At 40.7% G+C, this 15,001-nt stretch overlaps 2 protein-coding genes across 5 annotated transcripts in view; one reads left to right on the top strand and one right to left on the bottom strand.

Moving 5' to 3' along the window:
• Positions 1-5,188: 5,188 nt before the first annotated feature.
• On the bottom strand, positions 5,189-8,820 carry LOC106560201 (zyxin-like). 3 transcript variants are annotated; one of them, XM_038568379.1, is made up of 2 exons: positions 7,756-8,820; positions 5,189-6,023 (listed from the first exon to the last, which is right to left on the bottom strand). In XM_038568379.1, the coding sequence occupies exon 1, from the start codon at positions 8,750-8,752 to the stop codon at positions 8,162-8,164; it is 591 nt and encodes a 196-aa protein (XP_038424307.1). In that variant the 5' UTR covers positions 8,753-8,820; the 3' UTR covers positions 5,189-6,023; positions 7,756-8,161. The 3 variants fall into 3 exon arrangements, with proteins under 3 accessions (XP_038424307.1, XP_038424306.1, XP_038424308.1); XM_038568378.1 differs by having other exon boundaries at positions 5,189-6,027; positions 7,905-8,820; XM_038568380.1 differs by having other exon boundaries at positions 7,905-8,820.
• Positions 8,023-15,001, top strand: part of EED (embryonic ectoderm development) — a 29,790-nt gene continuing 22,811 nt past the window's right edge. Inside the window, exons 1-2 of one of the 2 annotated variants that reach the window (XM_038568376.1) lie at positions 8,023-8,822; positions 13,595-13,747. In XM_038568376.1, coding sequence (XP_038424304.1) covers positions 8,709-8,822; positions 13,595-13,747 — 267 coding nt within the window. In that variant the 5' untranslated portion in view covers positions 8,023-8,708. The remainder of the gene's footprint in view (positions 8,823-13,594; positions 13,748-15,001) is intronic. The other variant, XM_038568377.1, reaches the window with a different exon arrangement.

The raw sequence follows: 15,001 nt of genomic DNA, 5'->3' as shown, positions 1-15,001 counted from the left end.
CTAGTGAGAGAACTATGAAGAAACTGAGCCAGAAGAACCTCTTGCTTGGCAGATCACTGCAGGGAATTCAAAGCTGCCCAGTAACTGCCCCGGAGAGCACGAGAGCATGCCCTGAGGTGGTGTTTTGTCCTGTAGTACTGGCCCAGGGCTGCTTCCACAAGCTCACTGTCTGGTCCTCTAGGAAGTTCTTTGAAAAAATCAGTCATGGGGACATCTGGGTGGCTCAGTGGTTGAGCATCTGCCTTGGGCCCAGAGCGTGATCCTGGAGTCCTGGAATCGAGTCCTGCATCTGGATCCCTGCAGGGACTGCTTCTCCCTCTGCCTCTTTCTGTGTATCTCTCATAAATAAATAAATTTTAAAAATTTAAAAAGAAAAAGAAAGAAAAATTCAGTCATGGTTATCCTTTTGGTTTTTCTTTTCTAGTAATAAAATCCATGCTCTGTGCAGACAATTGTAAAATGGCAGGAAGATACAAAAAAAATTTTTAATGACTCATAATCCATTACCCTAAGATGGCTTCTGAGTATCTTCATGTATGTGTTCCATTGTCTATAAAGAGCTGTAATATGTTTTTCTCTTTTTAAGTTGGTTTCCTGTGGGATTTTTTTTTCACTATGCTTTTTAAATGGCAATGTGAATAATATTAAATGATCCCATGTATTATGCCAGGTACTGTACTAGGGGTATTAAAATATTACGAAGTAGATATCACTATTATCTCATTTCAGAGATGTAGTACCAAGTTTTGGAGATGTTCAGTTTCAATCCAAGGCCCCCGGGGTCCTCCTGCAGGTGGGGGCTGAGCTGGCAACCTGCCTCTCTGGCTCCCCCTCCCATCAGAGCTCTCCTCCAGCCCTCTTCACCGAACACTCCTAGCTCTCCATGTGTGCTGCTTTGCTTGCCAGAGGCCTTTCCTGCCCCCTTCATGGAGCATCCCTGAAATGCAGGTGCTAGAGACGAAGGAGCCACAAAATGCTGGAAGAGCCAACCGGTGAAGACTACACAAGGGGCCAGAGATGAGATAACTAGTCCGAGGGTGAATTACCATATTTTAATACCTGTATGGAATAATCTTTTTCTACTGAAAGCATTTCGTGCAGTTCTCTAAGTAAGATACAGACCCATGGAAGCTAGAAAAAATTGCCTCAAATCATGCAGCAGCTCTGCAGGAGATGCATTCATCCCTGCCTCAACAAACCTCTAAGTACTGGGGTCCCTCTGTTGTGGGCTGGGGCCCAGGCCCCAGGTAAGCAGTTCATTTTACAGGGCCTCTGGATATGTCACAGAGATTTAAAGATGGAGACCTCTCCACATGGTAGTTATTCAGAAGTGGAAAACTCTGTCTAAGACAGAGGTCAGCAGACTTTTTCAGTGAAAGACCAGGTATCAAATATTTCAGGCTTTGAGAACCATATACCTCTGTCAGCTCCACTATTGTGGCATAAAAGAAGCCATAAATAATATGTAACAGGAATGGCTGTGTTCCATTCAAATTTTATTTACCAAAAGGTGGCCACCAAACATTTGACCCATAAGCAGGGTTAGACTGACGAAAGGCAGGAAGAGAAAGGAAAAGGTGGGAAGAGTCCTTCCAAAGGGCAAGAGAGGAAAGCCCTCAACCTTTCAGGCAAGTCCAGCTGGTTCCCCCTGGGGCTTCAGATGCTCACTGAGAGCTTGTCTCTGTCAGAGTTTGTCAATTCCTCAAGGAGTGCTAGAATTGGTCCAAGGGAAAGCCTGAGAAATTTCTGGAGAATCCAGGGAGTGCAGCAACTGGCCAAGTCTCCCCACCAAATGTGGGGTGACCCAATTAGGTGGAGGCCAGCGGCTCAGGCCGTGAAAGAAATCACCCAAGCAAAGGATGTAGAAATTTATTGAATACACTGCAAGGGGACAGCAGGCAGGACAGCAAAGGAGAGACTGTCTGCCAGGTGCTGGGAGGTTGTAGTGAAGGGGGAGGTATGGGAACCTATGGGATTTTCCTTTTTTGGTGCCTAATGCCCAGGTGTAAGTCACCGATCAGTCAGCTAGGGCTTATTAGGGTTAGACATGGGTCACCTAATGGGCCTGTTTGAGTCAGCCTGGTCATCACTGTGGGCCCTTTTACCACACTCAGGTTTCCATTGCTCACGTTGGTTGCCTAAAAGCAGCCTCTACAAGCTGTAATTTGTCAACCTCTGCTTTTATGGTTTAAAAAAGTCTTCCCTAAAGACACCTAGATTTAGATATTGGATAGATCATAATTTATATGCAAATCACTTACGTTTTAGAGCATAAGTTCATTTCTGAGGAGTTGACCTGTTTTTCTTCAGTGGTGTGGGAATATAATCATTCAACTATTAATCTAAAATCTTGGGGAATGGGCGGCCTGGGTGGCTCAGAGGTTTAGCACCGTCTTCAGGGCATGATCCTGGAGACCCAGGATGAGTCCTGCATTGGGCTTCCTGCATGGAGCCTGCTTCTCCCTCTTCCTGTGTCTCTGCCTCTCTCTCTCTCTCTGTGTCTCTCATGAATAAATAAATAAATAATAAATAAATAAATAAATAAATAAATAAATAAATAAATAAATAAATAAAATCTTTAAAAAAATAAAAATAAAATCTTGGGGAAGTGCAAGGAAATCAGATTATGTTTTGCCTTATATTGCAGCTGGTCGGTATTAATCACAGATGAAGGAAATATTATACAGATCCATAGCAACTGGAAAAGAAGATGAATCAGGCTGAGAGAAAGAAAACATTAGGAAAATAAAAAAGTGTGAGGAAGAAAAATGAGGCAGCTCCATTTGGCTTTAGTTAGCCAACTGAGGCAATGGGCAGCTTATCTAAACCAGGAAATGAAGGAACTCGACAGCTCTCATTGGTAATGATAGGGCATCTCCTTTCAGAAGACTTTAATTGAGGCAAAGATATTAGATCACATACATTTGGGACATTTGGAGAGAAGAATGCCATGTAAGCTATTGATTAGAAGTAATTCAAGTTCAGTCCAGGAATATCTCACACCTGGTGACATGCTCTCCGCTCCTCACTCTATCTTCCTGACTTCCTTCCTTCACTTGTAAAGCTGGGATGAGGTAGCAAAACCCCATCTACCTCCTGGATCTGGAGAGACAGCCTGTGATGTGCTGTTGGGCATGGGTATGCAGAAGCTGCTAACACGCCCAAGAGAGAAGAGGCATCCCCTCCCTCAGCTGGAGACCTTTAGAAGAGGCAGGCTGGGGACAGGCTTATACTGAGTCAAGCAAGGTCCTAAGGCTTAGAATTGCTGAGCTGACAAGAGAATCCATGACTCTGGGGGGCCTGGGTGGCTCAGTGATTGAGCATCACTTTGTGATCCCCAGGTCCTGGGATCCAGTCCTGTATAAGGCTCCCCACAGGGAGTCTGCTTCTCCCTCTGCCTATGTCTCTACCTCTCTTTCTGTGTCTCTCATGAATAAATAATTAAAATCTTTAAAAAGAAAAAAAAAAAAAAAAGAATCCATGACTCTGATGGCTATACTCCAGCACCAGCACCGTCTTGGAAGAGCTACTCTCAAAATGTAGGTAGAAAGTCTCCATGAGACATTTTTCAATGCTGGAAGAATATTAGAGTTTTTGAAGACAGGGACTGTGTCTCATTTTTCCCTTTTTAATCCCCACCCCCCCCCACACACAATTACCATAATGCTTTGCACATAAATGGCATTCAGTAAATTCCTCCTGATTGATTTTAAAATGTTCAAAGAAGCCATATGATGTTCTGTTCATAGAAAACTGGATCTGCAAGCGTATGATTACACAGTGCATGAGTGATGATGAACAGCTGCTATTTATGAAGCAGAAGAGACAAAAAAAATTTGAATGAATGAGAAATAGACTTCAACTGAAATGGGAAGGATTTAATTCAGCTTTTGAAACTCATTTCCTGATTTGAAGCTTACATGATACTAGAAGACAATAAGGAAGACTGTAAAATTTATCTTCTTTATAAATAAATGATCTTTGAAAGTTTTTCAAAATAAATCAACCCTTTATTTGAAGGCTAAGGGGTATTTCTGACTGGTATTCTCCATAGCTGAATATGAGATACATTTTTCTAATAGGGTTTTTGAAAAAAAGAGAGGGAAGCAACCCATAAGAGACTCTTAATGTTAGACAACAAACTGAAGGTTGATGGAGGAAGGTGGTTGGGGGATGAGCTAAACTGGTGAAGGGCATTAAGGAGGGCTCTTGTGATGATCACTGTTATATGTAAGTGATGAATTACTAAATTCTGCTCTTGAAACTAATATTATACTATACTTTTTTTATTTTTTTAAGATTTTATTTATTTATTTATTCATGAGAGACACACAGAGAGAGGCAGAGACATAGAGGGAGGAGAAGCAGGCTTCCTGCAGGGAGCTCCATGCGGGACTCATCTCAGCACTCAGAGTTCACAGCCAGAGCCAAAGGCAGAGGCTCAACTACTGAGCCACTCAGACTTCCCTTCACTATTTGTTAACTAATTAGAATTTAAATAAAAATTTGGGGAAAAAATAGGGTTTTGGCATGTGGGGGATAATTTTACAGAAAAGTTGTGAAGATAATATAAAGACTTCCTGTACACCCGTTTCCCTCGTTGTTAACATTTATATTACCACGGCACATTTGTCAAAATTAAAAAACAAAAATATATCCATAACTGTTTTTTTTTAATTTTTATTTATTTATGATAGTCACAGAGAGAGAAATAGAGAGAGGCAGACACATAGGCAGAGGGAGAAGCAGGCTCCATGCACAGGGAGCCCGATGTGGGATTCGATCCCGGGTCTCCAGGATCGCACCCTGGGCCAAAGGCAGGCACCAAACCGCTGCGCCACCCAGGGATCCCTATATCCATAACTGTTAAGTGAACTCCAGACTTCATTTGGATTCCCTTGTTTCTCTAGTTGTTTTCTTTCTGTCCCAAGTTAGGTAGCTTTTTAATGTTCTTTGATAGTGTATAAAAGATTATGTGGTCTGAAGACCAAGATCTGTGAGTAAAATTACATAAATCTAGAGCTGCCTGGGTTTTTTATTCTGAGGCAAAAGCGCTTTGGCTTTCCAACCAATCATATATGAATATGATCCCTAGCTTTGCTACTTTGAAAAGCTGTGTGTCTTTGTGAAAATTGTTTAACTATGCTAAGTCATAGTTTCCACATTTGTAAAAATGTGTGTGGTAAGACTTCTCCAATTGTAATGATTCCTGAAATCCCTCACAGTAATTCAGTGTCGAGAAATTTATGATTTTTAATAATAGTCTTTTGTATTTAAGAAATACCAGGAGGATAGCACTTCAAGTAAGATGCATGATATATTATATATGTTAGATTAGTCACAAAGACTCTCCTCTTGACCAAATGGTAGTCAGGCTCCTCTGAGCCCTCTTCTCAAGTAGGCCTCGTCCTTGGGACCTGTCTTTGATCTTCACCTTTGATCTCCACCGTTGATAGCTGATCAAATTTTTTTCCCCAACTCTGGATATCTGATCACTCTGGCAAGTCAGTTTAGAAAGAATCCTCCTACCCTGAATGTTTATTTTTACTAAGTTTCCACTACCTCCTACCCTCTCCGTCACACAGTGGAGGAAAAGCCTTTCCTCTTACCCTCCTAGGTTGGATAACTGAGTCTATGAAATAAAGTGATAACAAGCAGATTAACAGGAGAAAAGGTATACAATTTATTAATTTTAATATAACATGCGTAGGGGCATCACAGGGAACAAAAAGTGAATACCCCAAAAAGTAGTGAGACTTGAGCTTATACCATCAATGGGGGAAGGGGCTGGGAGATGTATTTCACACAGAGAAAGTAAATGATTTTTTTTTTTGAAAGATGAGAGTAAATTATTATTTTTTTAAAGATCCCTTACAATAGATGGGAGATATGACAGTTGGTGACAAAGTTGGTGTGGGTGTGGTGTGACTTCTAGTCTCCTCTTCTGTGATAAGAGTCAATCTTCTCTGGTTGATGAAACTCCTGGGTAGGGGATTTATGACAGTTGAGCTCCTTTGGAGGATCTGTCTTTAGGCAGATAAGAGGAGTTCAGAGAAAGGCTTTTTTTCAAGTGACCTCAGCTCAAAATAACCGATATACTAAAGAAGCATATTGTGGGTGGTATGTTCTAAACTCCTTCACCCCCAACTCCGTTCCTTGATTATAAATCTCCATCCTTGCTTGCTACATTTCAGAGTTGAGCCCTAACTCTTTTCTATTGGCAATAGTCATGATACCCATTACAATAGTCCTGAATAAAGTCCCTTACTATTTTAACAAGTGTTAGAATAATTTTTTAACACTAATGAGCATTAACTAATTTCCATTCATTATCCCTGACTCATCAGAAAATTTTTAAAAAATATTCCTCCAAGTTTTAATAACTCTTTAAAAACATTTTTGCTTTGTTACAGATAACATGCATACATAGAGGCATTTTCCTTCCATATGTGTCCTGTATTCAAATGTTCAGCAACTTTCCTAATTTTATGACCAGAATTTGACTCCCACTTTCCAGTTCCCACTGATCCCAGACACACAGTGTAATTCGGGTTGTAAATGCTTTAGTTGACTATCCTTTAATTGTAGAGCAAAATTTCACAATCTTCTCAACAGACAGGAAGTTTGTCTCTGCCCATGAAAATGTCACACTAAGCACATCTTACTTTCTCAGTTGCTGACTCCATACCAATCTCATCTCTTTCTAACTGAGGAATGCCTGGCATATTAGAAGAGTTTAACAAATAACTGCAATTCTTATTTTTTAAAAACTATTTTGTGTATTTATTCATGAAAGACAGAGAGAGGCAGAGACATAGGAAGAGGGAGAAGAAGGCTCCTCGCAGGGAGCCGGATGTGGGACTTGATCCCAGAACCCCGGGAGCACACCCTGGGCCAGATACGCAAATGCTGAGCCACCCAGGCGACCCTGCAATTCTTATTATTAAGACTTGAACTTTAATTTTTGTTCAGCCTCCTATTTTTCCCGAGTCTTCATTGCAAAGACCTCTTATTGTGCCCTGCCTTTGCCTTACCTTCCTTTTTTTTTTTTTTTCATACTCAACTAAGTTCTCGCCTTGTTTCCGAAGGAAGAGTGACTTCCAATCTGCAGATAATGAAACTGACCTTCTCTCTTAAGGCATAATGCAGAAGTAATTCAAGTACACAAGAATTTTATGGATGGGACACTCTAAACAGGTTACCCATTGGGTGATGTAATGAGGTCTAACAAAGAAAAAATACGTAGTATCAAGTAGGTCCTCCGGAAGTGTCCGGTCCCTTCCAATTTCCTCATTTTCACAGATGAGGTCAATGAGGCCCAGAAAGATTAGTCCCAACTAAAATCTACCAAAAAGGGGGTGAGGGTCTGGCTTTTACTTTTACTTCTTGTCAAGGTTCTCCTTTCCTGCTGCTTCTTTATGTGCCTTAATGAACCATCTAACAAATCCACAAGTTTCTCCAATTTTACTTGACACCTGTCAAGCGCCCAGATATACCAACAGTGAACAAACATTTTGGTGAAGTATAACAGTTTTGCTGCCTTTCCCTAAAATTTTCTCGTATCTGGTGTGTCCTTAAAATTTTGTCCGTCAAGTATCACAGTCATACACAGTCGGAGATAACTACTGATTTTTAGGCCTTGGCGTTGTTCAGGGCCTTGACAATTTCTTGTTAAAAAGGGCACTTTAGACTATACGACTCCTTGGAGTCTAGAATCATAACAGCAGGATGTTGCTAATTTAAATGATACTCAACATCGGCACAAGTGGGTGAGAATCATCACTGATTAAAATAAATATTCATCGGCTTAGACAGTCATCAAGAATTTAGGACGCATCCCGACAGTCCGCCTCGCTGGTGCTTTGAAATCCACCCCGGGCTACGGAAACCCGGTGGAAGACTACCTGGTCCGGCCGACGAGCTTTCGGAGAGGAGGGGCCCCGGGAGGCGGGTCTGGACAACCCAGCGCGAGAATACGCCCCGGCGCATGCGCAGGTCTGAGTCGGTAACTTCCACTTGCTAGATGGGGGAGGCAAGTGAGAGGGACTGCACGGTTTTCGAACTCCTATCCACAGCGAAACACTAGACCTTCCAGAGCCCCCCGAATAAAGCGAGAGTATTGTCCTCCGAGCTCAAGATTAAGGACACTTGGCGTACGCCGCTAAAGCAAGAGGTGACTTCTCGTATCTCCCCCCATCCCCTGGAACATCGGTGGTCTAGTCCATTCCACAGACTTTCGAGTCCTTGCAGCGGGTCGGGGAACGAACGATTGGGCCGATTGCGGCTGAAACGTCTTTGGAAGGAGGAAGGGGGTGAGGGCGCATCCCTTTGAGTTCCGCCTCTTCTTTTTCGAGACGGCAGTGGGGAAAGGGGACGTACGAAATACTGCTCTCGACAGCCAACGGATCCCACCTCTCCGTGCAAACTGCCGGGAGGGCGGCGGGAAAAGGGCAAGACGGGAGCAGGGAAAGGGAACGAGCCAGGAAGCTGCGCGGGAGGGCGCGCACGCGCGCCCCTTTTTCAGCAGTGTGGCGGGGTCGCACGCACGCCCGCCTCGGCGGCTGGGCGCGGTTTGCGACAGTGGGGGGAGCGGTGGGGGTGGCGGCGGCAGCGGCAACTTTGCGGCAGGCTCCGGCCGGGCTTGCTTGACGGCGGTGTGGCGGAGGCCCCGCCCTAGGCGGCAGGAACCTGGAGGGAGGCGGAGGAATATGTCCGAGAGGGAAGTGTCGACAGCGCCGGCGGGAACAGACATGCCTGCGGCCAAGAAGCAGAAGCTGAGTAGCGACGAGAACAGCAACCCGGACCTCTCTGGAGACGAGAATGTGAGTGTAGCCCAGAGCAGTGCGGACGGGACTCCGGAATGAAAGTTTTAAGTTCTTTTTTAAACTGTCGGCGTGGGGGCGGGCGGGGTGGCTGCTGTGGGGGGAGGGAGAGGTGTCACCCTCAGGAAAACGCGGGCGGGGAGGAGAAAATCGAACTTGTCTCTACGGGGACTTCGAGCGGGGGCCGAGAGCGAGCAGAAACTTGGCGGAGGAGAGAGGGCTCAGAGAGCGTGGTGGGCGGGGGTCCCGAGGGGTCTGCGCTGAGACCCCCGGGCGAGGTCGGGGGGGCCTTTGGGAGGCTTGGCGGGGGGAGTGCAGATCTGAGATTCCCGGAGTTTAAAAGGCAACTTAGAGGTTTTTCTGAGAAAGTTGGAAGGAGGAGCCAGCGTGAGTTAGCGACTCTTAAGAAGGAATTGGATCGTGTCTCTCCTCGACCCTTACCGATTGTCCAGCACGGGAAGCGCAGTTACATCTTCAACTTCACGGGGTTTGGGTGACTCCTCTGAAGATGGGATTTTAGGTCTGCCCCTGCCCTGTGGGTGGGGATGGATGGGGCGTCCCTGACAGGCGGCTTTCCTTCCGGAGCAGAATTGAGAGGGTCGTCTTATGAGTCGGAGGGAAACCACCTTTGCTGTAATGGGAAGAATCGGTTACTATTTTTAAAGTTTTACTAGAGTAGAGGGATGACCTGGAAGATTTTAGGCAACGGTGGGTAAAGACACATGGCTTCAGGTGTGGACTCGTCGTTTCGCAAATCTAAGATATTTTGGAATCAGAGTTTTTCTTTTTAAAAACTCCGAAATGGATCTCGGTAATCATTCTAGTGTTTAGGTAAGTCGCCAGGAATGACTAAAGTGACATTAATTTTCAGTTTTCAGTTTATACCAATAAGGTCAGCAAAACGACAATTCAGAGTTATCCAAATGTGGATTTTCATCATGCATGGCAATAATATCTGAGTATATTTTTAAAACCTTCAAAGTGTTGTGGGAGGGTGTTGTTTTTTCATTTTTTTTTTTTCAGCTTGTCCAGTTTTAGGAATAAACGCCGTCTTACCCATTTCCTAAATTCTACATCGTTACATCACTATCTGAGGCTTACATATGGCACGGTGTCATGACCAAAATTTTCACTGGAGAGATGGAAAAGAATTTTTGTAGACAGAAGAAAGGTAGTTTGTGGGATTTGGACTTGAAGTTTCTGGAAAGTTGAGGTGTTGAACGTTACTTTAAATCTTTTTCCTGTTTGTACTTCTCAATTTTATATATTGCTTTCTAACGCTTTTGGCCCTCTTCATTTCAGTCCTTGGAGCGTGTTTTATTTCTGGGCAAATTAGGTGAGCCATTAGGAGTACAGATTGGATCCACATGTTAGGTTAAAATTCTCAATCTGCTTACTGGCTGCTTGACCTTGAGCAAGCTACTTGATCTAGTTTTCTTAATTTTTTTAGAAATGGAGATAATAATGCTATTTACCTCAAAGAGTGTTTGTGTGGACTAAATGAGATAATACAGGTAAATTGCATAGAAGAGTCCCTGCTCCACTCTGAAGTACTATACAACAGTTAATTACTATGAAGACTTATGCTTCTGGCCCTTGCACATATTAAATAATCGAGCAGAAATGTAATGAAAATGTCAGTACTCTATTTAGACTGAGGAAAATTTCAGGGGACCTAATAAATTGAAAGCCTTTTTGGTAGACCCTCGAGGATATATTCTTTACGTTCTAAAGCTGTTTGGCACCAAACAGTGGATTAAGCTTTTGTTTTGGTTCTCTCATTTGAATAGGGACTTTAAACCTTTTTAGTGCTTTGGACACCTCAATGCATTTGGGTAGCCTTCTCAGAACATTTTTTAATGTATAAAATACAGTATATAAGGCTGCAAATAAACTAACAAAATGATGAAATGTTATTAAAATGTTCTTCAAAACAAATTTAAGGTTTGTTTTAGTAAGTTGCTTTAATATAAATGTTCAAATAAGTACTTTTTTTAAGTTTTTTTTTTTTTTTAAGTAATTTGTTCACGCAGCATGGGGCTGGAACTAAAACCCAGAGATCCTGAGCCCATGCCCTGCCTACTGAGCTAGTCTGCCCCAATTACTTCATTAGCACATTAAATAACTGGATCAAGCGGAGGGTCTGGTAGTAGCGATGGTCATAAACAAGTTTTTTGAGATCTGCAACTACGAGAATAATATAAAAATATTTGATTTCCACTGATGAGAAAGTCAGAGCTATAGTAGTATTTGCATGTATGTTGCCTTCTTTTAATAGAAGGAAATGCTAAATTTCAGTTAAAGATGGTGAAAATTAAGTAGGTTTGTTTGTTTTTGCCATTTAAATTCACAGGCCCTGTGAATTCCACCCAGCAACCCTAAATGAGGACATGGGTTAGAGGGAAGCAGTGAGGAAAGGCAGTAAAGAACACTGTAGAAAATTAAGTTCAGAGAAAGCTAACAGGGGTAGTAGTGGTCTTACTCTTGAGGAAAGTGAATAATGAAAAGCCAAAAGCAAGTGAGTAAAGAATGTGGTGTTTTTGAGTTGGGAGTTAAGGTAACCTGAGCAATTATTACTGTGGATGTGAATCAAAGAATTGAAAGGACGTATTTTAGGGGTTTTGTATATGTATATGCCATTTTATTGAATTTATAAAGGTCTTAATGACTGCAGAGTATTTATTTCACTTCTGGAAGAGTATTAATGGTTGCCTAGTACAGGGATGAATCTAGAGATTTATACTTGGCTTAAGTAACCTGTGGCAAGATTAAGGGACAAATTACTGTTTCCTCGTTGGGCAAAAAAAGATGGTAGTGCCATATCATCTTTTTGTATCTTGAGGAGGTGCCAAGGTGGAAGTCAACCTATACACAGATACTCAGCAAAGGTTTGATTTTAATTTAAAGATAAAACTAAAGCATTGTGACTGTTGCATTTCCATTGGATTCCTTCGTGATTTTCCTTTGGAGATGAGTAAGTTAAACAAAACAGTGTTTCGTGTGGTTTCTTGACTTGCAGTTGAATTTTGGGCCAGAATGTAAAGAAGCCGGTGAATAAATGTCAGTCTTATTATTTTACTTCTCTAGTGTTAAAAGACAATTTTCAGAAAAAGGTAAGTGAAACATGTTAATTTTTATTTACTCATATGAGAGAACCAGGCAAGTTTAAGTCAAATAATATACATTTATGCATTAAAGGAATGGAGAGGTGAAATTGCAGATGGAGGCAAAAGTTTTTTAGAGAGTGGAAGGGAAGGCATTTTGAACCTCTTCCTCAGTTATCCACAATATAAAATGAATTTTAAGGTTGTTCAAAGGCAATGAAGAGGGCTAGAATCTGATATCATGGAAAGGTGTGCTATAGATAGTACATAGTTTTTCACTGAAGGTTGGTTATTTTCTACACTAGATGTTAACTATGTGAAACTGGGAAAGAGGGTGAGAAATAGAGATATAAACCGTGATTTCAGCCTAGGAACTGAACTTTAGAATTTTACATTTTTTTTGTCTGATTGTATTTACATTAAATTACAATTCAAATGTTGAACACTTACTGTGTCCCATCTATCCAATTTTTTATCCTAATTGATACATTCAAGAATAATTAGTGTTGTCTTTTTTGTTTTTTTTTAAAGGTAGGACCGTTTGAAATTTTGAAAAGTATCCCCAAGAATAACTGTATAATACCATCCTGTTTTTAGGTGAATTAGTATGAATTTTTTATATGCTTTTGGACACTCCCGTTAATTTTTGAAACTTCTGTAAATATAAAACTCAGAGGCAGTCATTTAGAACTACCCCCTAAGGCAGTGTTTCCTAGACTTGTTTTAATAGATATTAACAGGCATTCCTTGAAAAAAAGGCTTCCTCTGGAGTGAGTTTAGGAACTATTACCCTAAGGCAATAGGTTTAAAGAAATCTCTTTATTCCAAAGAACACACTGAAATCTGTAGTCAGAGGAGGTAGTTAAATCTTAGATTAAAGAGCCATGAATGTATTTTGGAGACTGGAGATAGGGTATACATTAAGTGAATTTTCATGATTTTCTGCAGTCATTTCTACATTTGGAAGGACTTTAAGTATAGAGAGTTTCTGGAATTCTATATAAGCATTATTACATAAGAGCTGTGAGGCAAATGTCACTTGTAAATAGCACAGAATATGTAAGATTTTAAAGAAATCCTAAATGGTCGTATTCTGATTAAGCGTAATTTGAATGATAACAGGATTTTCAGAAACTGTATCTAGAATAAGAGGCAGTAGTACTCCCTGATCCTCAGAGGGCCACTGACCACTGTATTCCAAGCTGAGCAGCGGTCAAATGAATTATGAAAACATGTAGTTGAGTCAGATTTAGGAATCACAGCTTTGGTTGGAATCCCAGCAACCCTAAGCAGCAAGAGACCACTTAAGCTTTCTAAACAACACTTCCTTATCTAAAAGTACCTTCTGTGAAGAGTTGTAAACATGAAATGAGCCAGTGTATTAAGGTGGCTGGCATAGAACCGTGCTCTATTATTTAAAGGCAATATTATTCTTACTATTACTCTGATGAGCTTTTCTTGTTTATATTATTGCTGAAATACCCAAAATCCACAAATAATGTGTAACTGGTTTGCTTTTTATCCTTATTTGGAGATAGGAATCATTTTTTCCATTTCTTGTAGAATTTGTTAATTACTACTTCTGGGTCAGTCAGCTACCCAGCACAAAGTCATTTGCTGTTACAGTATTGCTGTATCACGTAATTTTTCCTAATTTACTGGTTACAGGATGATGCTGTCAGTATAGAAAGTGGTACCAACACTGAACGCCCTGATACACCTACAAATACACCAAATGCTCCTGGAAGGAAAAGTTGGGGGAAGGGAAAATGGAAGTCAAAGAAATGCAAATATTCTTTCAAGTGTGTAAATAGTCTCAAGGTATGTGCAGAAAGACAGATCCTGTAGTCTGAGTGCTCGCCTTCAGAATAATTTTCAGTGGTAAACATTTTCTGCTCAGATACTTTGTCAAGTTTTAAATTTTTTAAAAAGTATTTTGAAGGTTTTTGTTGTTGCCTAGACTGCATAGTTATTAAATTTGTTTTGCTTTATTTGTTTTAATTTAAATGGGTAATACCTAGTATTACGTACTGGGTTTTCTTTTTTATTTGTATTAAGATAAAAGATTTTGGAATGTGTTATTCTTTGTATTTTGATTAAAACTTTCAAACAAAGCCACTTCTTGATGCCGCTACTAAAAAGAACTGAATGTGATCTATTAACTTTCAGTCAACATAAATTGAAACAGATGTTTTCGTGCAGTTTTTAAATATTTAATCCTTATCATTTGTGGTAAATATTCAGAAAGCATAAAAAACTCTGGCTATATGGAAATTAATTTTCCTGTCTGTGTAGCAAAATACATTGCTCAGTGTGTCAAATTATATTCTCTTAAATGGAGGGAAATTAATTTCCGTATTTTTATTTTATTTATTTATTTATTCATGAGAGACACAGAGAGAAAGGGGCAGGCTCCATGCAGGGAGCCTGATGTGGGACTTCATTGGGGACTTCAGGATTATGCCCTGGACGGAAGGCAGGCGTTCAACCTCTGAGCCATTCAGGCGTCCCTGTATTCTTTTTTTTTTTTTTTTTTTTTTAAGCAAAGTGTCTATTATAGTTTTGTGTTAATAGTTATTTTAACCTATTTCTAGGTAGTATGTTTGGGAGGTGTTGGTTTTCCTGTTTAAAATGATTAAATATTTCAAAAACCTAAAGCTGTGACTTAAAGAATGAGAAATGAAGGTTGTTAAAGGTGAATGTGAAAGTTAATGTTCAGTGCCAGGAGATTGACAGTAAAAGTCTAAGGCTGAAAAATAATATTGTGAATAAAAGTGAATACTGTTGACCCTTGAACAACTTGAGGCTTGAAGTGCTCTGCCCCCACCTTTGTGCAGTAGAAAATCTAAGCTTAATTTTGGATTCCCCCAAACTTCACTACTTAATATAACCTCTTGTTGATCAGAGGTCAGTAATATACCCTACCAGTAACATAAAGTTGATTAACACCTCTTTTGTACATGTGTGTATTTTATACTACATTCTTAAAGTAACATAAAGAAAAAAATGTTAAGAAAATCATAAGAAAATACGTTTATAGTACTGTATTTAAAAAAATGTGTTTAATTGGACCTC

Source organism: Canis lupus, chromosome 21 (genome assembly GCF_011100685.1).
Source record: "Canis lupus familiaris isolate Mischka breed German Shepherd chromosome 21, alternate assembly UU_Cfam_GSD_1.0, whole genome shotgun sequence".
NCBI lineage: Eukaryota > Metazoa > Chordata > Mammalia > Carnivora > Canidae > Canis > Canis lupus.
The sequence above is the reverse complement of the archived record's forward strand: the minus strand, read 5'-3'. Positions and strand labels throughout refer to the sequence as shown.